The sequence below is a fragment of the Borostomias antarcticus genome, assembly GCF_949987555.1.
Source record: "Borostomias antarcticus genome assembly, chromosome: 5".
Lineage (NCBI taxonomy): Eukaryota > Metazoa > Chordata > Actinopteri > Stomiiformes > Stomiidae > Borostomias > Borostomias antarcticus.
Window position 1 is genome coordinate 11,120,197 of NC_140238.1, and position 24,917 is coordinate 11,145,113.

At 46.5% G+C, this 24,917-nt stretch overlaps 2 protein-coding genes across 8 annotated transcripts in view; both read left to right on the top strand.

Annotated features, from left to right (window-relative positions):
• Positions 1 to 8,813: 8,813 nt before the first annotated feature.
• On the top strand, positions 8,814 to 18,300 carry fut8a (fucosyltransferase 8a (alpha (1,6) fucosyltransferase); the record flags this gene model as incomplete). Its single annotated transcript, XM_084438901.1, has 9 exons — positions 8,814 to 9,022; positions 13,210 to 13,328; positions 13,716 to 13,878; positions 14,043 to 14,157; positions 14,932 to 15,169; positions 15,905 to 16,151; positions 16,765 to 16,941; positions 17,645 to 17,795; positions 17,971 to 18,300. The coding sequence occupies 9 exons, from the start codon at positions 8,814 to 8,816 to the stop codon at positions 18,298 to 18,300; spliced, it is 1,749 nt and encodes a 582-aa protein (XP_084295027.1).
• A 1,956-nt stretch (positions 18,301 to 20,256) lies between these two features.
• The window catches only part of gphna (gephyrin a), a 28,276-nt gene continuing 23,615 nt past the window's right edge, over positions 20,257 to 24,917 (top strand). For 3 of the 7 annotated variants that reach the window (XM_084438592.1, XM_084438591.1, XM_084438594.1), the window contains exons 1-7: positions 20,258 to 20,508; positions 22,065 to 22,143; positions 22,578 to 22,635; positions 22,977 to 23,069; positions 23,162 to 23,256; positions 23,418 to 23,484; positions 23,594 to 23,866. In XM_084438592.1, coding sequence (XP_084294718.1) covers positions 20,394 to 20,508; positions 22,065 to 22,143; positions 22,578 to 22,635; positions 22,977 to 23,069; positions 23,162 to 23,256; positions 23,418 to 23,484; positions 23,594 to 23,866 — 780 coding nt within the window. In that variant the 5' untranslated portion in view covers positions 20,258 to 20,393. Of the gene's footprint in view, positions 20,509 to 22,064; positions 22,144 to 22,577; positions 22,636 to 22,976; positions 23,070 to 23,161; positions 23,257 to 23,417; positions 23,485 to 23,593; positions 23,867 to 24,917 lie in introns of all 7 variants that reach the window. The other 4 variants (XM_084438589.1, XM_084438590.1, XM_084438593.1 and 1 more) reach the window with 3 other exon arrangements.

The window sequence follows — 24,917 nt, forward strand, 5'->3', positions numbered from 1 at the left end:
GAGCTTTCAAAACCCATCATTTGTTAGAATAGGCATTTCTGCTTTGGTGAGTGGCTTTGAAATGTTTATTTGACACTTTTAAATATGAGTGCCAAGCGCCGTCAACTTGGCGACTATTTAAAAGTCAAAATTTCCTATGTTGGTAGAAAGGACTGTGGCAGCAGATGCTACGTCATCGGTGCCATGCCATAATTCCGATGTCTCATTATTCCGACCACTTAATGTTCCAAAAATTACTAATTGTTTCGATGTCCCGTTGTTCCGACCATTTTAAACCCATTCGTCCGACGTCCCATTACTCCGACCAATATCAATCTCTACCACTTGGCAGAAGGGGATAGACGTGGACACAGGGATCAGGCTAATTTACGAAACTGGACCCAGGAGTGGAGCTACTCGGACGGCGCTTAGTGGGCACTTAGTGGAGGCGTGCTGGCGCGCAGGGGTATTGCTCAATGCTCACAGTCCAAGTTTTTCCACGCATAGGCCTATACGTTATTTTCATCATAGTCTACTGTAACTGTTATGTTGTATGATGCCGTCTAGAAATGACGTTTGGAGGCGATGGACAAACGTCGAATTCTGAAGTCTGCCAAATGAGACCAGGTTGGTCGGAGTAATGGGACGTCGGACAAATGGGTTTAATATGGTCGGAACAACGGGACGCCGAAACAATGAGACTTCGGAATAATGGGTAATTTTCTGAACATTGAGTGGTTGGAATAATGAGATGTCGGAATTATGGGCAGCCCCCACGTCATCAGCGCACTCAGTTCCTGAAAAGGGGCTAGTAGGACGGAAGCTAGTCATGCCACTGAAATAGCTGTGAATTGAAATGACATGAAATAATGTCTGATAAATTAAGATAGGTCTTGTCGCCTGGACACATCAGTTCCAATGCGGCAAAGTGAAGTTGGTTTGATTTTGGATATTCCAGTTGGATATTCGAGGTGAACTTCTCCAACTCTTTGATGGTACAGCAACTGTCTTCAAGACAGGCTGCTACGCAAATGTTAGGGACAGTCTGCAAATTACAGTTTTATATGACTTTTTTTTAAATCTTTGATTTTCAATAGCTCTACGACCACATGACTCAAAAACATCAAAATAGGCTCATATTGTTCAGGGACCATGTGTAGGCTACACATGATACACCTTATATTTTGTCGAATTGTATCTCACACCATTTTATGTTAATTTTTATTGTCATTTTTAAATATTTTCTTTTCAATAGCTCTGAGACCACGTGACCCAAAGACCCCCAAATAGGCTCATATTGTTCAGGGGGATTTGCTGCTTTTATTTTGTCTAATTTCATCTCACACCATATTATAAAAATTGTAATCTTCATTTCTAGACCTTTTCTTTTCAATAGCTCTAGGACCACGTAACAGAATGACCCTAAAATAGGCTCATATTGTTCAGGGACCTTGGCTGCATGAGATACACTTTTTATTTTGTCCAATTTCATCTCACATTATTTTATATAAATTTTAATTGTCATTCAGAGATTTTCTTTAAAATATCTCTGGGAGCATGTGACCAAATGACCCCAAAATAGGCTTATATCCAATTTCATCTCACATTATTTTATATGAATTTTAATTGTACATTTTAGACCTTTTCTTTTCAATAGCTCTGGAACCATGTGACCAAAACACCCCAAGAAAAGGCTCATATTGTTCAGGGACCTTGTCTGCACGAGATACACCTTTTATTTTGTCCGATTTCATCTCAAATGATTTTACATTAATTTTAATTGTCATTTTTAGACATTTTCTTTTTAATAGCTCTGGAACTACATGACCAAAACACCCCAAAATATGCTCATATTGTTTAGGGACATTTTTAGACCTTTTCTTTTCAATAGCTCTGGAACCATGTGACCAAAATATGCTCATATTGTTCAGGGACCTTGTCTGCGCGAGATACATCTTTTATTTTGTCCAATTTCATCTCACATTATTTTATATGAATTTTAATTGTCATTTTTAGACCTTTTCTTTTCAATAGCTCTGGAACCACGTGACCAAAACACCTCAAAATAGGCTCATATTGTTCAGGGACCTTGGCCGGGTTTCCCGATAAAGAATCTTAAGGAACCCTTCTTAAGCAACCCTTTGCATGGGAGTTAAGAAGTACTTTGGAGTTAAGAAGCTTCTTAACTCAGTTAAGTGCTTCTCGTTCGGGAAACCTGACCCTTGTCTGTGCGAGATACATCTTTTATTTTGTCCAATTTCATCTCACATTATTTGCTGAATCCGCTGGCGGACATCCGGCCGAATCCGCTGGCGGGTTCCTGGCCATTTGCACATCGAATGGCAAGCGGACCTCTGGCGGATTATTAGCATCAGGGACAGCGGTCCGCTAGTAATCCGAAATGCTCCCACTATTGCTCCACCATCATTCCACCGGTAGTTTATTGTCTATATCCTAGGCCCATTGGCCCTAGGCTTATGGATTTCTATTGCTAAATTAACTTACTCTGAACATTTTTTGGGTAACCCTTCCTTTCATAGTCCCCCAATTACTAAACATTTACCTGGTAAATACATGCAAAGTATAGCCGAATATATCCTATAATGGGTAATTACTGAGACACCTATACTGTATATCATTTTAAAACAAGATTATTTCAAATGTTCAATTACTGCACATAAATTCAATAACTGACATAGCATCACCAGGTAACCACATTTTTACATAGCTTCTATAACATCCAGTGACAAAAAAACTCCCACAGCAGGGCTAGAAACCCTGACCTTTGGCATGGGAGTCAGGCACTGTATCCACTACATCATCAAGGATCTGGAAAATGTACAATGTCATAGTTGTTTTATTTTGATGTTCATGACCATGCACAAAAACAATAGCAAATTTCTGCAACCGAAATGTGTGGTGAATGTGCATTCCGTGTAGACATGTTTTCTGGATAATAACCCCTACCCCCCTTGGTTTAACAGGAGCAAGGGGGCTCCATAAAATGAAACAAGCCTATAAAATCAAGAGAAATCAGAGTAGGTTTATTTACAGAACAACAATTATTCGTTATTTCCCTTGATGTAGGCCTATATCCACATATGTATCACATAGATATGTAATTACGTGGATAGCATAGGAATTACTTGGCTAGAATGGGAATTGTGGTGATGAGCACTTTTAACACTAATAGTAGACTAACTTTAAAGCACACACTTCACCCTCAACGTCACACTCCGGTTTTCAACATTTGGTTTACCGATTACCCTATACTGGTGATGTGAAAGGAGAATGATACACTCGCTTTTTAAAAAGTGCTTTATTCATGACAAAAGTATACATTATTGGGGGAACACACACAATATAAATACACATTTTCAGCCTCAAGAGTCGGAAAATAATTTATAGTGAGTAAAAGAATGTTTAATCATATTCTGCCTATCTTGTCAAATGTATTCTCTCGCCAGCCACTAGATGGCACCGCTACACCTAGTTAATAGCCTACTGTACATTTACTATTATGCAAAATGGGGAATTGCTATCTTGTTCATTGGAATGGGTGTTTTTTGGGACATATTACCGGGTAACTGAGGTAGCCTACATCACAGACATGATGTGAATAGTTATCGAGTTGATGGCCACAGTCCAAAGTACAGTGGGCTTCCCCTCCGGCTACGCTGCAGGATAACATCATCTCATCAATAGTTAGATCATCAGCCATTCAGCTCTCTTGAGCCAGCTCACTTGTTTGGGTGGGGACAGATAGGTGTGTGTATAGATTACATTGTTGGTTCACATAGCCTAAATGACTCGAGTCATGTTACACTATTGCTTGCTGTTACATTAACGAATGTGTTATATCACATTGACCAGCATCCCTACCCGCTGAATGCGATGCAGTGTTCATTGAATTGACACAAGCATGCGCATTGCCGCCCTGTGTCAGCGCTGCTCTGCCCGATAACGGAGCGGTGTGGAGGAGCGGCAGTCCGACTGTAGGCTCCTCAAGTCCCCGTTTCCGCATTCAACCTTCACACCGACCATCCCGCGGACGCATCGTAGTAATGCCGAGTATATATATCGAAGAAACGCACGTTTTATGTGCCAAAGAATGGTAAGAACCTCTACTGTTACTATGTCCTCCTCGGAAAACGCTTTTAGTGTTTGCGCCGTCTGCTCGTTCCCTCCCGGCCTGCTGGTTTCTGATTCCGACCGCTGCCGAGACGGAACGAAATAGCGGAGACATTCACAAGCATTCCGGTTCCCGTTAGAACCCCCGTTTTGTTGTCTACTTTGCCGAATAGGAATAGCAGGTTCACGATATCCATTCATTTTGCGTGATTGATTGTGCATAAATGGTGGGCTAAGAAGGGCTATAGCCTACAAGTGACAAGCCAGACACAAGGAACTCCGCTTTTCTTCCCCATCCTTGACAGTCGTATTGACATAGCGCTGTAAGGTAGGCCTGTATTTAGGCTACTATGTACGCTAGAGTTAAGAAGCTGCCTTTGTAACAAGACATTGCCATTTCTTTATGGTGATGGGAGTTTCTGTTTGCAGGCTCTGTGTGGACGATACTAGGTAAACTGGTCATTCGCCGCGGTAGTAAACGGTAGGCTACATGGGACGTTAATGGACATTTTACAACGGCTACAGGGGGATGAGTTCTCTCTCTCTCTCTCTCTCTCTCTCTCTCTCTCTCCCCCCCCCACCCCCTCTCTCTCTGTCTTAGATATTGATAATTGACAGAGTAGCCTACTAGACTATGCTATGCTATAGGCTACTATTGCCAGTTTGACAACCTTAGCATGTCTAGCTACATACCTAGTACTGGAATGGAACTGATTAGTGCTGATAAGATAACCTATTGTAAGGACACGCAATGACAAGAATTCCATTGTACCTGTACCTGTAGGCCTACTAATTTTAGGTGACGGGGGATAGAAGATACAGACGGGTCGGGTCAGGGTTTGTTGGGTTAACGGGCTTGAGGAACCAGGTACAGCGTGCTGTGCCCTGGCCAGGTATGGTAATAATAGTGTTTGTCTGTTGGCAGGCTGGGCAGCGGCCCCTCGGGCCAGTGTTATACTGGTGGCATTGTTCAGTCTCTTAGTGATTAGAACACTGCAGATATACAGTAAACAAGACCAGGATGGATGTAGTTACTACCGACGGCTACAAACAGGCAATGCCCCATTGTTGTGTGTGTGTGCGCGTGTGTATTTGTGTTTCATATGTGTGTGTGTGTGTAGAGAGAGAGAGTACCTTTTTTTTTTAAAGATATTTTTAGGGCATTTCTGCTTTATTGGGATAGGACAGTGTAGGTGACAGACAGGAAAGGTGGGAGAGAGAGGGGGGAAGACATGCAGCAAAGGGCGTGGGCCAGATTCGAACCCACGCCGCTGCAGAAAGGACTAGCCTTTATATGGTAAGCGCCCCAGCCCATTGAGCTACCCCGAGGGAGAGTACCTTATACTGTATTACGGCCTGTTGGTCAAACATTCATTTTGTGTGTGTGTGTGTGTTATATGATAGGGTGTATGCTGGCCTGGTAAAAATTAACCAGTAGCAGTGGTGTGTGTGTGTGTGTGTGTGTGCCAGGAGTACTGCTAAAGCTTAATTTAACCAGTGTTCTAGAAAGTCTCTGGATGATCCAGGGGAAGGGAGGCAAATCTACCTGGAGGCCCCTCAGTCAGATGTGGTCTCACACCGATCAATATCAATATCCTTTATTTAACCAGATAGAAAAAAGTCATTGAGATTAAAATCTCTTTTTATCTGGCCAAGAGGACATCTTAAAATAAAGTTACAACAATACATATACAGAAAACCGAACATACAGAACAAAAAAACATCACACTGCAATACTAGAAACAATTACATACACCAATAGTGCTATTTTCTTTCTCTAACTTTTAAGATGGACTAACCGATGACATCACACACAGGAGAGGAACTGAAACCTGAGTATGTGGCTGCAGAGTAGCCTATTACCGTATAATAAACATTTATTACATACAGTATGCAAGCACACACACATACACATTTTTACCTATGGATTGCTGAGATTAGCTCACCAGTCATGGATAGTTTCCATGGCGATGTGGTCAGTACAGAGGGGCTGATGTGTACAGAGTTCAGCAGTGGTATGGAACGGTGATTGAGTATGTGTGTGTGTGTGTGTGTGTGTGTGTGTGTGTCAGTCTGTCTGTCTGTTGTACTGTTCAGGGTGACCGAATAATTTGAATACAAATAAGTTGTATCCAAACAACAATCATCTGCCAGTCAGCTAGCGTTGGCTAGTCCAAACCTCTCCGACACTCCCATATGTGGAGGCCAGGGAAGTCTGAAATAGACACGGAGACCTCAGCTGACCCACACACACACCACACACACACACACACACGCACGCACTTAGGCACATGCATACTTACAGCCATGGGTGAGGCTGGGACAGCCCCCACAGAGACACATGTAGACCCAACTGAAGTCTCAGAAAGAGAGAGAGAGAGAGAAGGGGTGGGCAGAGGCAGGCAAGAGAGAGCCTGGCGGCCTGGCAGTGAGCATGGCACTCCAACACTCCAACCCCAACCCTGCTCTTTAAAGGGCCCAGGTCTGGTCTGGTATGGTGGTACAGGGCCGGGCCCCCCCAACAGTTGGGCCTCACCCTGCCGTGCTCTGTGTGTGTGTGGGTGTTTGTAAACACCCTTATGAGCCAGATAAGAACTAGAATCCAGGTCTGTTGGGTCAATCTGGGGAAAACTACTGGGGCCTTTGTTGGGTCGCGGGTAGACTCTCTGCAGACTTAAATATTATGTTGAATTGCTGCGCTCCGTATATTACATAATAGAGTCTGTGCCACTTCGCCGCTCAAACTGGTGTTCTGAGGGTGTATCGACAGTTCAAAATTGAAAGAGTGACAGGTCGTAGCAGCAAATGAGAGACGTAAGTCCAGGTTAGATGGGTGGGGAATATCTATGGGTGGGAACGCCTGATCGCAAAAGTCATTACTGATTGGTTTCGCATTGAATTGCCAGGATTTGAGCACCAGATTTTTGCATGAAGTTTCCCAGACCCATAGAGAGATCTGCAGCATCCAGTAACGTAGTTAGCGTAGCTTACGTAGAGTATCAGCAAAATAACAGCATGGGTCTGGTGTTGAGACTAGGTCGCAGGTGGCAGACACACCTGCCCTATGTATGAGTGTGTGTGTGTGTGTGTGTGTGTGTGTGTGTGTGTCTGTGTCTGTCTGTCTGTTTGGGATTTAACAGATATCCTCTTTAAGAGGATTCTCCGTGATAGGATTTCCCTCCTCTGATTCCTGGCATGGGCCTGAACCTCACCTGGAACATCCAGCTCATTACTCTGAGCCCACCTTCAACCAACTATTACACTGTGCCCACCTCACCCCAACCAGCTATTACACCATGCCCACCTCACCCCAACTAGCTGTTAGGCTAAGCCCACTTGAAACGTTGCTCTCATCTTTCCATTTAAAGACAGCGGTTCTGTGGTGCCCCGTATGGGGCCTGTGTGGAGCTTGTGTGAAAAGTAAGATCCTATGGCTGGAGGGCACACTGAGAAAAGCAAGATGAAGATCCTATGGCTGGATGGTACACTGAGAACAACTGTGTCTAAAAGCACATAGTAGCTGTGTGTGTATGTGTGTGTGTGTGTGTGGATGTGTACGTTGGGCTTGTTGCAGTTGGTGTTACCGGTGTTTCTCGGTGTTCACAGTCATTACTTTAACACCGCCACACTGTTGTTTTCTGCCCCCACCGTTGTTTTATCTATTTAGTTAATATTAACTTATCAGCACCCACTCATCAAACTCAAACAAGTGTCTGTGATTTGCCTCTCCGCATGCGCATGCAGCACAGATCGAGTCTAGAGGAATCAGATTTCAGTTTTAATTCACGTGAAGAAAGTAGTGGGAGGAGAGGGGGGGTTATGGCCATAGCTTCCCGTGGCTAGCTAGCCTAGCTAACATTAACAGCTAACCTAGCCACTGAGGAGTGGCTGTTGCCACCATAGATATAAACATGAGATGACTCATGATGGATTGAACGGCGTAAACTACGGCCGCCATATTGGTCCGGTACCGCTGTCACGTGACAACTGCTCTCCTCAGCAGTTTCAGTCAGTAAAAGTCACTCCGGGAAAATGCCCGAGTTCTGTGCTTCGTTTGGCTGTGCAAACAAAAGAACACTTGACAGTCGTCAAACTGGGATAACATTTCACAGGTAACTGGCATTTTTTTATATTTTATATTATTTTATTTATATGTTTATTTTATATTATTTATATTATTTTATACAAAACATATTTTTTAAATATATATATTAACTCTTGTATATGTGTCTGAAAGTGAATTGCTTCATGGTTTCCTGAAAATTATAGTGGTGATGGCTAGCTAGCTAAAGGGTGGCTAACCTTACGTCAGTGGAGCTCCATACCGGACCAAATCCACACCATGACACCCCTAGTCTACGTGTACGTGTGTGTGTGTGGAGGGGTTTGGGTTATATAAGGTGGTTTTGAAATAAGAGTTATGGTTTCTCTGATCTGTCCTCCCTCTCCCTTCCTCCCCTCCCCTACTCTACCTATTCTCCCCCATCCCCCTCGCTACCCTCCCCCTTACTCTACTCTCTCTTCCTCCGCTTTCCATCCTTCCCCTCCTCCCCCTCTTCCTCATTCTCTCCACCTCCTCCCCCTTCCCTCGTCTTCTATCGCCTCCCCCTTTCTTTCTTTCTCTCTCTCCCTCCCCTCTTCCTCCCCCTTTCCTCCCTCCCTCCCCAGGTTGTGAGCCTGTGACCCCCCAGCATAAGGTCACGATGCGTGCGTGGGGGTGGGGGGGCTCGTGGCGCTGGGTGATGCTGATCCTGCTGGCCTGGGGCACCCTGCTTTTCTACATCGGGGGCCACCTGGTCCGGGACAGTGAGCACCCGGAGCGCTCCGGAAGGGAGCTGGCCAACATCCTGGCCAAGCTGGAGCGTCTCAAACTGCAGAACGAGGACCTGCGACGCATGGCCCAGACGCTCAGGTACCGTAGGTCACACACACGCACACACCTTCTTTTCTTACTCCCACAAGCTGATACCATGTAACCTACATGTCATTGATGCGGTCGACCTACATATCCCAGCAGGCCATTGTCTGAACCGGTAGTGGGACACACCCACCTATACCATCCTCTAAAGAGTTGTCTTTGCGTGTGTGCGTTGGGTGTGTGTGTGTGTGTGTGTGTGTGTGTGTGTCTGTGTGTGTGTGTGTCTGATTGTGTGTGTGTGTGTGTGTGTGTGTGTGTGTATGTGTGTGTGTGTGTGTGTGTGTACTTATATTTAAACTTATAAACTGTTACAGGTACCGGAGTGCGGCATCCATAAACAGCTGTAAAGTGTATCCTGTAATGTAGGAAATAGTTAGTGAGATAGGGAGACGTGGCTTTTAGTTGCTCTATTCTCTAAATTATGAGAGAACACACGATTTACCTAACTTAGCTGACTGTAACTCACCAGAAAGGCCTGTACGGACAACAAGGGCCCCGAGGACTATCAGTTAGTCATGTGGTTGGCTACTTGCAATTCTGGAAATCCAGAAAACCGCCCAAATGACTCTCCTTAAATGTCTGGCATGTCACACATTACAAGCTAGTCTCTCTCCAGACTCAAATATTACTTTGAATCGCTGCGCTCTGCATGCTACATAATCTGTGCCACTTTGCCATCCCAGCTAGTGTTCTGAGGCAAAAATGGCATTTTCAAAAGTGAAAGAGTGACAGGTCGTAGCAGCAATGAGAGGTTGCGTGAGAGTGCCTCATCCCGAAAAGGGTTGATGCTAGAATGAATGGGGAGGGGAGGGGGAGACTCCGCTACACATTAACCAATCACAGCACCATGCAGCTACTGGGTCAGACGTGGACACAGGGGTCAGGCTAATTTATGAAACTGGACCCAGGAGTGGAGTTACTCGGATGGCACTGAGTGGGCGGGCTCCGCATATCGCAATACCCCTCGCCTGCAAGCTCGGGGCGAGCAGGGGAATTGCTCATTGCTTGCTGCCCGTGCACCTCCTGGCTGCCAAACTATTGTGCTGTGAGCATTTGTTGACGTGAAGCGGAGTTCCTACCCCTCCTCCCACCAGATGCTCCATTCTTGCATCAACCTCGCAAAAGCCTTTACTGATTGGTGCCCCCTAGATTCCGGAAGTACCAATCACTGACCAGGATTCGAAAACCAGTCATGACAAATATAATAGTACACTAAATACTATCCTTATTCACTTATTATTATTTAACAGACGAGGACCACAACTTTATTGTGTGTGAATTCCTCAACAATGTGATACATGTGATGGTTGTGGCCAAATGGGCTTTTTAAACCTTTGTATTTAAACATCAGTTTAATGAATTTGTTCATTCATTCATTCGTTCGTTCATTCATTCATTCATTCATTCAGAGTAATTCCTATACATAGGAGAACAGGTATTGGATAACAGAGTGGTCACTTCTGTTCTGACCATAAAAGACACCAGTCCTGGACAGTAGAGAGCAGCTGGTCAGCAGGAGCATCAGGGGCTGCTGACTGCTACGCTAACAGCACACGCTCATCCTGGAGGATGTCACATTCCACAGACCTAGCTCTGCTCAGTCACTGAGCAGAAAATCCATCTTATCAAGCATGAAACAAACACAGAGCAGATGCAGTGTTCATGCTGTTCCTGCAAATGTGAAATGTTCCGACGGCTCGCACCTTTACCAAAAGGTTCAGTGTACAGTAGTATGACACAGGTTCTGAACACTGGGCCTCTCCCCTGCTTCACCCATAATGCTCTTGTGGACTTGCTTTGTTATTTGCTTACTATGATGCTTGTTTACTTGCTTGCTTGCAGGCATGCAGTCGTGGCATGGCTGTGTGTAGCTCACAAGGTGGTTCAAGCATTTCCATTGTCCTGAGCACATGAATTGTAGCGTGCACTCGACAAATCAAATCAAATCAAAACATTTTTATAGAGCACGTTTAAAACGACAGCAGTCGACCAAAGTGCTTTACCAAGGTAGGTCCTAGATAAAAACATTTCACAACAAAACAAGGAAATTACAGCAAACAATACAGACACTGAACATGAACAAGGCTTGAGTACAGACTGGTTAAAACGCCAGGGAGAAAAGGGAGATTTTTGGGGAGGATTTAAAAAACTCAAGGGTCTGGGAGGGTCTAATATGAAGGGGCAGGCTATTCCATAGCCTGGGGGCAGCTACCGCAAGGGCCCTGTCGCCTCCAGAAGTCTAGTTTGAGGCACCTTCAACAGCAGTTGGTCAGCAGACCTTAAGGCTCTGGCTGGGGTGTGGCAATGCAGGAGCTCGGAGAGGTACAGAGGGGCCAGGCCGTTTAGGAAGAGTTTAAAATCGAAAGCGGACCGGGAGCCAGTGGAGTGAGGCCAGGACTGGCGTGATGTGGTCACACTTTTTCTTGCCTGTGAGGAGGGGAGTGGCAGCATTCTGTACAAGCTGTAGGCGGCTGAGGGAAGACTGATCCATGCCAACATACAGGGCGTTACAGTAGTCGAGTCTAGTGGTGATGAAGGCATGGATCACCCTCTCTAGGTCAGTAGCAGAGAGGTAGGGCTTGGTCTTAGCTAGGAGATGCAGTTGAAAAAAGTGTTTCTTTACTACAGCACTGATCTTTTTATCAAATTTAAAATCACTGTCAAAAACCACCCCAAGATTCTTCACAGAGGAACGAATGTTGGAGCTCAAGGGGCCCAGGGCATCGATAGAGCAGGTTGAGGGAGCGTGTCGTCCAAGAAGGATGATCTCGGACTCATTAAGATTTAGAAAGTTAGAGCACATCCAAGCCTTGACGTCACTCAGGTAGTCCAGTAATGGCTGCATACAGTCCTTGCCTTTGGACCGTAGGAGCAGATAGATTTGGACATCGTCAGCGTAGCAGTGGAAGGAGATTCCGTGCTTTCCAAAAATAGAGCCTAGGGGCAGCATCTAAAGTAAAAATAAGATGGGGCCCAAGATGGAGCCTTGAGGGACTCCACAGATCAGAGGGGCGGTAGCGGAGGAGAAATGTCCTAACTGCACTGAGAAGCTCTGATCGGTCAGATAGGACTTGAACCAACTTAGGGCAGATCCTGTGATGCCCACAGACTGCTCAAGGCGTTGAATCAGGATCGCATGGTCCACAGTGTCAAAAGAAGCAGTCAGGTCTAAAAGCATCAGGACGGCAGGACTACCTGAATCTGCAGCTAAAATCAAATCGTTAAAAACTCAACAAACATTGCTGAGAAGCACGGGGGAATAATAACCTAACGCACCAGATGTTTTTTTCCGTCTGTAAAGCTTTGGCAGGTGATTGGATGAACCATCTGTCGATCATGTGAATGTGAGCTCGCAAGATCAGGATGGTGTCACAGGGCCGAGTGTACAACACATTACTGCATCGGTAATTCGGTAATTGCTCCCTACAGACCCCCGACCAAAGGGCATGGCTAGCTTCTTTATGGTTGCACACATACATTACATACATTCTATCTCTTGATCTATCCAGCATGATCAAACTATTTAAACAAGAGATATCTGATCTATCTTGTGAAATATAACAACTACAACTAATAGTAATTGTGCCCACAAATACTATTAGTAAATTACTACTGTAGATACCTGCAGTAAACTGGATACTAACCTATGAGAGTCGTAACATGTAGAACAAGCACCAAAAGAGCAACTAAATTCCTCAAGCTATAAATAGTTTATTTATGAACAACGCAAAATGTAATTGGGAATGGGAAAAATGTACTATGGTGAGCATCTCCAAGTGGTGGGCTCAGGTACATGTGTGACGGACAAACGGACGAACTAATGGATACGGGTCGAACTAAAGCCCCTCCCGACCGATTTTGTCGGGTGGGGGACAATACACCTCTACATGTACATGAACCAGGCACCTTTGTCTTATGTTTACATTTAAGTAATTTAAGCCGACGCTTATATCCAAAGCGTCTTACAATAAGCACATTTGTCTGGGGTAAGTAACCGACTGCACCTCCCAGTCGTCGTCAGTAAAGCCGTGTACATGAAGTGCTTAGCTGAGAACCCACGACCTTGAGATTAAGAGTCTCATCAGCTCTACTGACTTAGTGAGCTGGGAAGCTCACTGTGTGTGTTTATGTGTGTGTGTGTGTGTGTGTGTGTGTGTGTGTGTGTGTGTGTGCGCGCACAGGCTGCCAGAGGGCCAGGCAGAGCTGGGTGTGGTGGACACAGAACGGTTACGCCACCTAGAGGAACAGCTGATCAGAGCCAAGGAGCAGATCAACTCCTACCGCAGTCTTCCTGGAGATGGTGAGACACACACACAGGCACACACACACACACACACACACACACACAAACACACACACACACACACCAACAGACTGACAGACTGTTCCCAGCTGTAATATGACACACACATTTGTTTCAGTGTCCTGCCGCCTTTGTGCATAGAGGATATCATATGTTCACTTTTTTTTTTTTCAGTGGAGGAAGTGACCTCCTGAATTAAAAGGGCGCTATCGGCAAGAACTTAGGAAGGGGGATTGTTTGACTATGTTTCTGTAAGGGTTTCATACATGAACATACTTTGTGTTCCTGGAGGCATAATCTGTGTGTAATGCTCTACTTTCATGTACTATTAACCTATATGTTATCCAACTGCGTGTGTGTGTGTGTGTGCGTGTGTGTGTGCAGGGCCAGGCAGGAACCAGGAGGAGTTGAGGAGGAAGGTGGAGACGGGGGTGAAAGAGCTCTGGTACTTCGTCCGCAGCGAGGTCAAGAAGCTGGCTGCCATTGAGATGGCCGACCTGCAGAAACACACAGACACACTGCTGCTAGACATGGGCCACCAGCAGAGGTCAATACACTCTCTCTCTCTCTCTCTCTCTCTCTCACACACACACACATATTATTGATTATCGTTCAGTGATTGGGAGTTCTTATACCACATGTGTGTGTGTGTGTGTGTGTGTGTGTGTGTGTGTGTGTGTGTGTGTGTGTGTGTGTGTGTGTGTGACCCAGGGCCATCATGACAGACCTGTACTACCTTAGCCAGGCGGACGGGGCGGGAGACTGGAGGGAGAAGGAGGCCAAGGACCTTTCTGACCTGGTGCAGAACAGAATCAGCTACCTGCAGGTACATGCCCTGACCAGAGGGGGCGATGGAGAGAGAAAGACAGAGAGAGAAAGAGACAGACAGAGAGAGAGAGACAGATAGGCAGTGAAAGCAGTAAATCGAGTAGTGATACTGAAACACTGATTCATTTTATTTCTGTTGTTCCATAGACCCATTAACACATGGACACACACACACAAATACACAGATACACCCATACACATGCTCAAATGCACAGACATTAAAGCATTATGGAACGAGAAGCAGTGGGATGTCACGGATATCGCCACGGCTAGTGGGATGTAACAGCACACCGCTGCGGGTCATGCCTAACCACTCCCGCTAGCCGTGGCGATATCCGTGACATCCCACGGCTTCGAGTTCCATAATGCTTTTATACAACGGTTGCCACATTTATCCGTCAATATTTCAAAAAGAAAGACAATACGAACTTTAAAAAAATCTATTTTTAATGGAACTATTTGTTAATGATTTGCGGATACTTCCGTTGAAAAAGGGAACGTTGCCAGGCAACGACAATGCTTCAGCACATCTTTGTAAACATTTATCTATAGGCTACTAATAAGAGGTGGATTGATATTAAAAGATGTGCGAACATTCCATTTTAGCGTAGGGATATCGTGGTTATCGCCACGGCTGGAATGCAAACTGATTTTGTTTGTTTATGTTATTATTTATCTTATTTATGTTATGTAATATATATGATATTAGTATGTAATATGTATTATGTAATATATATGTTATGTATTTATTATGTAATACCCCCCCCCCCAGAACCCCGCTGACTGCAGCCAGGCCAGGAAGCTGGTGTGTAACATTAACAAGGGGTGTGGCTATGGCTGCCAGCTGCACCATGTGGTCTACTGCTTCATGATTGCCTACGGTACCCAGCGCACCCTGATCCTGGAGTCCCAGAACTGGCGCTACGCCACCGGGGGCTGGGAGACCGTGTTCCTGCCACTCAGCAACACCTGCTCCGACCGCGCCGGTGCCTCTACCGGACACTGGGCAGGTACGACCTCTGCTGACCCCTGAGCTCTCATCCTCCATCTCTGACTCGACCCCCCCTGACCCCTGTTCCCCTGACCGTAACCCTGTCCTCTACCTCCAACTGACCCCTGACCTTAATCCTGTCCTCTACCTCCAACTAACCCTTGACCCCTGACCTTAATCCTGTCCTATAACTCCAACTGACCCTTGCCCCTTGACCTTAACCCTGTCCTCTAACTCCAACTGACCCTTGAACTCCTTAGTTTAATCCGATCCTCTAACGCCAACTGACCCTTGACCTGCTGACCTTAACCCTATCCTCCAACTCCAACTGACCATTGATCCCCTGACGTTAACCCTGTCCTCTTACTCCAACTGACCCTCGACCCCCTGACCTTCGCCTTGTTCTCTAACTCCAACTGACCCTCAACCCCTTGACCTTAACCCTGTCGTCTAATTCCAACTGATCCTCGACGTGCTGACTTTAACCCTATCCTCTAATTCCAACTGACTCCATCACCTGACCTTAACCCTATCCTGTACCTCCAACTGACCCTCAACCCCCTGACCTTAACCCTATCTTCTAACTCCAAACTGTACCACGTATTCTTTAACCCTTACCCCTAACTGCCAGATTCAACTGCCACCTCTAACCCTGACCCCTAACCTCTGACCCCGTTAATCTTCACCCTCCCCTGTCAAGTCTTATTTCACCCAACATGTTCTCCCCCCTCCCTCCCTCCTCCTCCTCCCCCAGGTGAGACTAACGACCGGGACGTCCAGGTGGTGGAGCTTCCCATTGTGGACAGCCTCCACCCCCGGCCCCCCTACCTGCCCCTGGCCATCCCCCAGGACCTGGCGCCCCGCATCCACCGCCTCCACGGCGACCCATCTGTCTGGTGGGTGTCCCAGTTCATCAAGTACCTGGTCCGGCCGCAGGCCTGGCTGGAGAAGGAGATCCAGGACACCACCGCCAAGCTGGGCTTCACACACCCCATCATAGGGTCAGTAACACACACACACACACACACACACACACACTGTACTCTTGAGAATGTGCACTAATAGATTTCTTTGGCAGACCAGACACGAGAGCGTTACAGTAATCCAGCCCGCTAGTGATAAAAGCTTGCATTAGCCTTTCAGTGTCTGTTTCAGTTTCAGAGTCTGTAAGATAAAAGGTTGCACCGTGTCAATATTTCTTGAGTGATAAAAATAAGTTTTAGTAATATTCTCGATATGGGTTTCGAAATTAAGATCTGAGTCAAATATGAACCTAGTTTGTAGCCTGGCATTTGGTGTACAGATAGCCTCTTTCTTTCGACTATATCCATACATTTACATCAGTAGTACAATTTACAACTCAGTCAATCAAGCTGTAATTACTGGGTGTTACAGAAATGTAGTGCTGGGTATCACCTGCATAGCTATAGTAATTAATGTTGTGTCTCCTAATGACGCTACCAAGGGGTGACATGTATAGGCTGAAATAGAATGGATCTCCATAGGTCATATAAAATTGCTCTCCCACACGTGTGCACTCTCTCTATCTCTCTCTCTCACACACACACCATGTTGTGTGTTGATGTATGACCTGTGTGTGTGCACGTCCTGCAGGGTGCATGTGCGGAGGACAGATAAGGTTGGGACAGAGGCAGCGTTCCACCCTATAGAGGAGTACATGGTGCACGTGGAAGAACACTACCAGCACTTGGCCAGACGCATGCTGGTCGACAAGAAACGAGTCTACCTGGCGACAGACGACCCCTCGCTGCTGCAGGAGGCCAAGATCAAGTATGTGTGTGTGTGTGTGCGTGTGTGTGTATGTGTGTGGAGGGGTCTGGGTCAGATAAGGCAGTTTTGAAATAAGAGCTAGCTGATCTGTCCTCCCTCTCCCTCCCTTGGACTTGGTGACTGAGTATTTTGCTAAAGTACAGTAGTACTACTGTATGCAGAATGAATATGAATTACGTAGAACATATATGTACATATGAAAGTATTGTTGTGGATATTTACCACTGACTGCATGCATCTACATTTTGTAAACATCTACCCAAGAGTGAGATTAATCAATACATTTTGAATTGAAGATATTGGCAGACACCGGCAGACAATGTGTGCAGGCTACTCAACCAAGCTATGTACAGTACAGCACAAATCATTTCAGAGCATACAGGCATTCTTATACAGACCGCGTTGCATAGCGACCTTAGTAGGCCAGGTCAGAACGACCAACAAGCAGATAAAGAATTGTTTATACAGTACATACTTATCTATGTAGCTGGCCTAGCTAAGCTCATAGCAGGATGAGGGACTTGGGTACCAGACCTCTACAGTAGTCAAATCAAATTCTTAACCCAAGCAATTATCTTTGTAAATGTACAGTCTTCCATTCAGTTGAGATGACACAGACAGTACATTTTGTATTGATTAACCGTTGGCCATCACAGTATTCTCTTATCCATGCACTTATTATGTGTGTGTGTGTGTGTGCCAGGTACCCTGACTACGAGTTTATCAGTGATAACTCCATCTCGTGGTCGGCTGGACTGCATAACCGCTACACAGAGAACTCCCTCCGAGGGGTCATCCTCGACATCCACTTCCTGTCCCGAACAAACTTCCTGGTCTGCACCTTTTCCTCTCAGGTAGGTGCTCTGGTGTGTTCTTGTGTATGTGTGTGTCTGTGTGTGTGTGTGTGTGTGTGTGTAATGCTGTGTTAGTGTGTGTCTTGCAGGTTTGTTATGAATTAGTGCGCGTGTGTGTGTGTCTTATGTCGTTCATGCACGCCCGTACATCCGCGTGTGTGTGTATGTTTCCCAGGTGTGCCGCGTGGCCTACGAGATCATGCAGACGCTGCACCCCGACGCCTCCGCCCTCTTCCACTCCCTGGACGACATCTACTACTTCGGGGGCCAGAACGCCCACAACCAGGAGGCCGTCTACGCCCACGAGCCCCACAGCGCCGACGAGCTGGCGCTGGCGCCCGGGGACCTGATTGGCGTGGCCGGGAACCACTGGGACGGCAACTCGAAGGGCGTCCACCGTCGTACGGGTCGCACGGGCCTCTACCCGTCCTACAAGGTGAAGGAGAGGGTGGACACGGTGAAGTACCCCACCTACCCCGAAGCGGACAAACTGCTCAAACAGTAGACCGGGGGACAGAGGGGAGAAATACACTGTGTGTGTGTGTGTGTGTGTGTGTGTGTGTGTGTGTGTGTGTGTGTGTGTGTGTGTGTGTGCGTGCCAGTGTTTATGTATGAATTTGAGGAGGTGTGTGTGTGTAGAGTGTGTGTGTGTGTGTTTGTGTGTGATTGTGTGTGTGTGTGTGTGTGTGTGTGTATGTGTGTGTGTGAGGGGGGTATTTACAGGGTGTGTGAGTTAACCCACCCTGAGGACAGGGAACAAAGGAAGGACTAAATGAATGCACTCCGGGAGGAAGAAGGGACGAGGGCTGCTCCTTCAGCTCTTTATTTAAATACCTGAGGACCTCCAAAGCTCAACTGGAATACAAAACCCGAAGAACAATGAACTACAGAACTACAGCACTCTGAACCAACAACCTCTCCCCTCCTCTTCTCTCCTCTTCTCTCCTCTCCTTTCCCCTGCTCTCCCTTCCTCTCCCCTCTTCTCATCTCCCCTCCCCTCCTCTCCTTTCCTCTCCCCTCCTGCTCTTTCTGCTTCTATCCTGAGGATGTCGTCTCAATCTCCTCTTGGAGCCAAATACCATATCTCTCCTGTCCTCTTTCCCTCCCACCATTACAACAGCCTGTACAACTTATACATCTCTCTTCCTCCTGCTATTAATTTCTGCTGCCACATTGCGCTTTTGAAGAAGTTGTTTTAATGGTTTTTTTAGGTGTTCTGTGTGTGTGTGTGTGTGTGTGTGTGTGTGTGTGTGTGTGTGTGTGTGTGTGTGTGTGAGAGAGAGAGAGGGCACGTGTGTGTGGGGGGGGGGGGGCATGCTTGTGCCTCCAGTTATGTGATTCCAGATAATGGTGCCTATAAGGATAAAAGGTGTGTGTATGTGTGTGTGTGTGTGTGTGTGTGTTTGGACCTGCCTTGTCATGATACTGATCACTCCTGAGTCCTGGCTCACCTGCTCCTTTCCTTGTTGTCTGTTTCCAAACCTAATTTTAATGTTTTTTTATCATGCTGATTAATCATGAATGATTATAATTTTGATGATGATTAAGAATATGATCATTGATTGGCACACAAGATTTCAGTTCTACCATGAAGATTGATCATTGATTGTCATACTTTATGTTTTTGGGCATTGTCTTTGATGAAGCGGATCAATAAAGTGATCTGCAACTCTACGTGTGTGGATGGATTTGCTCTCATGCAGTTGTGTTCAATTGAACCAGATAATTTTTCACAAATCTATAATAAACACATTTCCTGGGTACTGTCGACCGCATTTCCCAAGGGTCTAACGTTTCTGCAGTCCATGGGTCCTGAAGATTCTGTACTCTCTAGGTTCTGAAGGAAATTTTAAATTTTTGTTGGGTTCAAAAGAATATTAAAAATAAGATATTCACTTGCTTTGTAAATGCTCCTATTCCATGGATTCTAAAAGTTCCCTGAAGGTAGGCCATAGAACTGCAGTCTCTGAGGTCTGTAGGAGAGCCTGCCTAGTACATTATTTGTATGATGTTATACTGTAGATCTAGTGTCTACCTGCCTCTACTGATAAACGGTGCCATGCTCTTTAGATGGGTATTAGAGCGTCAGAAATGTAGGTTTGAGTTGTTATATTCAAATGCTGATGGCCAACATGTCTTTATAATACTCTGCCCATCCCAAAGTCTATCTCTGTCAAGATTATTGTTAATCTCTTTGTCTGCTTTCCTAACTATCTGACTGTCTGCCTCTGTGTGCCTACTTGCCTGTCTGCCGGCCTGTTTGTCTGCCTGCCTGTCTTTCCACCTTCTTGCCTGTCTGTCAGTGGTAGGAGGGTCTTATGATGTCAGACAGACATGAGGACAGTCACATGATTGGCTGTGAAATCGTCAGAGCTATGTGACAGTCACGGCAATTACATCTAGAAACATTCTTATAAAACTTGAGAAAAGATGCAATCGCAGGAGAATGCAGCTTCTCTTTCCTTTCAGCTGAACGAATGAGATCACTTGTCAAGCTCATTGTTTCGCATAATACAGTCACTCGTGCTAGATGATCCGAGTCTGAATTCGTCTTTTCTGGTCTCGCCTGCGTCTCCTCCTCCCCTCGCCAGGAGTTTGATGCGCTCGGCTCTCGTCTCTCTGCCAGTGCGGGCCAGAGCGCAGGGGATCATGGCGGCCGACGGGATGATCTTAACCAACCACGACCACCAAATTCGAGTCGGAATTCTCACGGGTAAATTGCAGATCGTCTCGAAACACCCACAGTTTCATCATTTCGCGTCTTTCTCCGTCGTTCGCGTTTGATTTCCCGAGTTGTCTCCCTCCGTGACTCGCTGTAGTGCAGCCAGCGGCCAACACAGCTGGATCAGCTCGGCTTCTCGCCTGTCAAAGCGATCGGCTCCTCCACAAACAAGCTTGGGATTTAAACAGACGATTGTCACGTAGCTATAGCTGATTTATTTGTCGTGCAGCAAGGACGGTCGTTAGTTTGCGGGCAGGTGCAATGACAGATTCGTGATGAACGATACGGTATATTTCGCTGGCGATTTCTCATCGTAGTAAACTGTTCTGTGACATGAATTATTCATCATGTGTTGCACGCTAGCTTAGCAGCCAGGCACGAGCCAGATTCTGCCCGGGTCAGAAGCTCGCGAGGCCGATAAGAGGTGGATGGAAGATAAAAATACACATAAAAATACACATCCGTGATCAAAACTCTAACGTTAGCTATAGCTAGACATCCTCTAACGTTAGCTAGCTAGCTACAGCAAGCAAGTCGGGTCTAATCGTTAACGTTGCATCAATGCAAATTCGTTTAGTGCATATTATCTGGATGGAGCTGACATGTGTTGACGTGAGATTTAGATGTTCACTAAGAACTGTAATGTCACGGGCGTGTTTGTTCGGAACCCGAGGAAGCTGGCGAGCTTTAGTATCGTTTAATACCCGCCAGCGAACATTAGCAAGCTACACACATTCTCGTCCTATTCCGCAAGGCCCTGTCTAGCGAGCTTCTTTAGCCTCGAAGACAGCAGTATTGGGCTAGCTAGCTGGATAGCTACTCTCTGAGCTAACGACAGTGGTTTCCAATTCAACAGTAATCTCTCTGATACATGATTAGTTACAGTCGTCTAGCATAGCTGCGTGACCCACGACCGTGGGGATAAGCCTATCACAATGCACCCGTCCCACCCCGCCCCCCTCGGACCGGGCGGTCGCTGTCCGCCGCGGTGGGGGTGCTGAAACCCGAGGCTGATCCCGCCGTTTGATTGCGGCTGTTTTGCCAGATCAAATCTGATTTGGGAGCTTGTGGTTGGACCAGGGACAGATGTTGGCTGTTGGGTCCTATACTTCAGTGGTAGCTTATATAGTAGTAGGCCTAGGAAGTAAGGGAACAAGTGTTCAGCTGCACTTGCCTGGAGGAGGTTGGAGCTGGATCACGTGACACCCCCCCACTGCTGTCACGTGGTCCCGTGCGTGACTATTGGTTGATGAGGGGCGGGAGGATGGAGGGATAGAATAGACAGAAAGCAAAAAGAAAGACTCAACCAAAAGAAAGATGAATTATTGAAGCTAAATGTTACACTCCCCCACTCTCTCCCTTTGTTTCTCTCTCCCTTTTTCCTTCTCTCTCCTACCTCTCTCCTCCCTCCCTCTCTCTCTCTCTCTCTCCCCTATCTTCTCCCTCTCTCTCTCTCTCTCTCCCCTATCTTCTCCCTCTCTCTCTCTCTCTCTCTCTCTCTCCATTTCTCTTTGTCCCTCCCTCTCTGCCCACTCCTCCCTCTGTAGTGAGTGACAGCTGCTTTAGGAACCTGGCTGAGGACCGTAGTGGAGTCAACCTGAAAGACCTGGTCCATGACCCCTCACTGTGAGTGCCCTGACACACACACACACACACACACAGCTTTTAAGCTCTGGAGACGGAATAAGGGAGGGAGTGATGGATGGAGCGGGGATGGAGGGAGGGAGAGAAGAAGGGAGGGGAATGGAGAGATGGAGGGAGGGGGGATTGAGGGAGGGAGAGAAGGATGGAGGGGGAGGGGGAGGTGTAGGGAGGGAGGGGGATGGAGAGAAGGAGGGGGAGATGGAGGGAGGGAGGGGTCGAGGGGAGGGGATTGACAGACGGAGGGATGGAGAGAGGCGGAGGGGGATGGAGGGAGGGGGGATGGAACAAAAAAGCAGAAGATTGAGCTTACTAATGGAGATTTTCCATATCTGTACAGCCCCCCCCCCCCCCCCCCCCACACACACACACACAGTCCTTCTCTCTGTCTAAGAAGCTAAAATGATGTTTCTCTGCAGGCTGGGAGGCTTCATATCAGCCTATAAAATAGTTCCTGATGAGGTAGATGAGATAAAGGTGAGACTTTCTTTCTCTGCTCTCTCTCTCCCCCCTCTCTCTCTACCACTCTCGGTCTGTGTTCTCTCTCTATCTCTGCTCTCTCTACCTCTCCATCTCTCTGCTCCTTCTATACCTCTCTTTTTTTCTTCAATGAGATTTTCCACCCTCTTGTAAGATTTTCTCTGCATATACAGTGTATACTATTAGAATATGCCCTTGAAATACCTATGCAGTTCTTTTTCAATCCTGTCAAATGGGCTGCACCGTCGTCACATCTTCCACAAAGTGTTCTGGGATGTGACGTGTGTGTGTGTGTGTGTGTGTGTGCGCGTGTGTGTTTGTTGTGTTGCCTTGCCTAGGAGGTGCTGGTAGACTGGTGTGATGAGAAGGAGCTCAACCTGGTGTTGACCACTGGCGGCACTGGATTTGCCCCGCGAGATGTCACGCCCGAGGTGTGTGTGTGTGTGTGTGTGTGCTTAGGCACATTTGTATGGGTGCTGTGTGTGTGTGTGTGTGACATGGTATGATGTGTGTTATCCCACAGGCCACCAGAGAGGTGATTGAACGTGAGGCTCCAGGAATGGCGCTGGCCATGCTCATGGGTTCCCTCAATGTCACGCCTCTAGGCATGCTGTCCAGGTAACACGCACACACACACACACACACACACACACACACACACACACACACACACACACACATACACACACACACACACACACTACTGCTACGGGCCGTATTCTTTCTTGTTAATTCAAGGTCTTTACTCACATTTTGTGTGTGTGTGTGTGTGTCTATAGGCCTGTGTGTGGGATTAGAGGTAAAACCCTCATCATTAATCTGCCAGGAAGTAAGAAGGGTTCCCAGGTAAGACTGCCTCTGTTTGCTTTTGTGTGTGTGTGTGTTTTATATGTCTATATCCGCATCTATAACTGCAGTCATATAAATAAATGTGTGTACGTATGCGCGTGCGTAGGAGTGTTTCCAGTTCATCCTGCCAGCCCTGCCGCACGCCATCGACCTCCTGCGCGACGCGGTGGTGAAGGTGAAGGACGTCCACGATGCCCTGCAGGACCTGCCCTCCCCGCCGCCGCCGCTGTCCCCCCCCCGCCGCCTCTCCCCCCCGCGCCACACCAAGGACTGCGGCGTGCAGTGCGAGGAGGAGGAGGAGGACGAGAGGAAGAGCAACAGCCTGGCCTCCAACCACCTTGGCTCCTCCCACATCACGGCAGCCGCCATCGCCGCCAAGGTAACCCCCCCTATCCTGAGAGGATACGCCCATCTCCACCCAACGACCAATCAGCCGCCGGTCACTCCGTCACTCTATTTTCCATGTGCCGAAATTTTAACACGTGGGCCGAAAAATTATTGTGGAAAGCACCAGCGTAATACAAGTAGGGTTTCAAAATGTGGGAATATAATTCACAAACCTCCCATGGGAATTAACAGCAATTAATGGTAATCAACTGGAATAAACTGGAAAACAGAATTTATTCCTGTTAATTGCCATCAATTTCCAGTTTATTCCAGTTAATTCCCATACAGTAAATTCCCATTTGGAACTTTTGGAAGTTTGTGAATATTCACAGAATTTTGCAACCCTTGCAACTAGTCGTCAACTTTGGGGAAAAATGTATTATTGATCTTCAAAATGTAGATTCAAGTAGTTGGCTACCGGAAAGCAGCGCGTGTCACACAGCCTCCCGAGTCCCGCCCACCATCTAATCATGCCAAAACACATTACGTTACTATTCAATCTTTTCAACATGGCCAAAAATCAGCAAAACCACTGTATCTACAGTATATATCCATCTAGGTGGCAAGGAAATAGCCTACCTTACTTCCTTAAAATCCGAGGTCTTCTCGGCAGCTGGCAGGCAACATTGTAAACAAGCACTGAATACGATTAAGTGGACCAGCACTATAGGCTATTCCTCTTGTTTTGTTTTCAGTTGGCTAGGCTATAGGCCTGATAAAAGGACCCTGTTTGCACTAAATGTCACCCATGTTGACTGGGTATTAACGTTAGTTGAATAATTGAATCTTGTGAACACAGACTGACACGAACATTCCGTTGGTGCTTGTTCATGACAATACGCGAAGAGCGCCCTCTTGTGATTAGAAGTGGTTCCATTGTACTGTATGCATCATTTTCTATGCAAAATTATATATTACCTATAATCAAATAATATTCGATTCTCAAAAAATATTTAGGAGAAAAAGTTTAATATAATTTCTGAGCTCATTTGACAGCCCTAGTGTGTGTGTGTGTGTGTGTGTGTGTGTGTGTGTGTGTATCT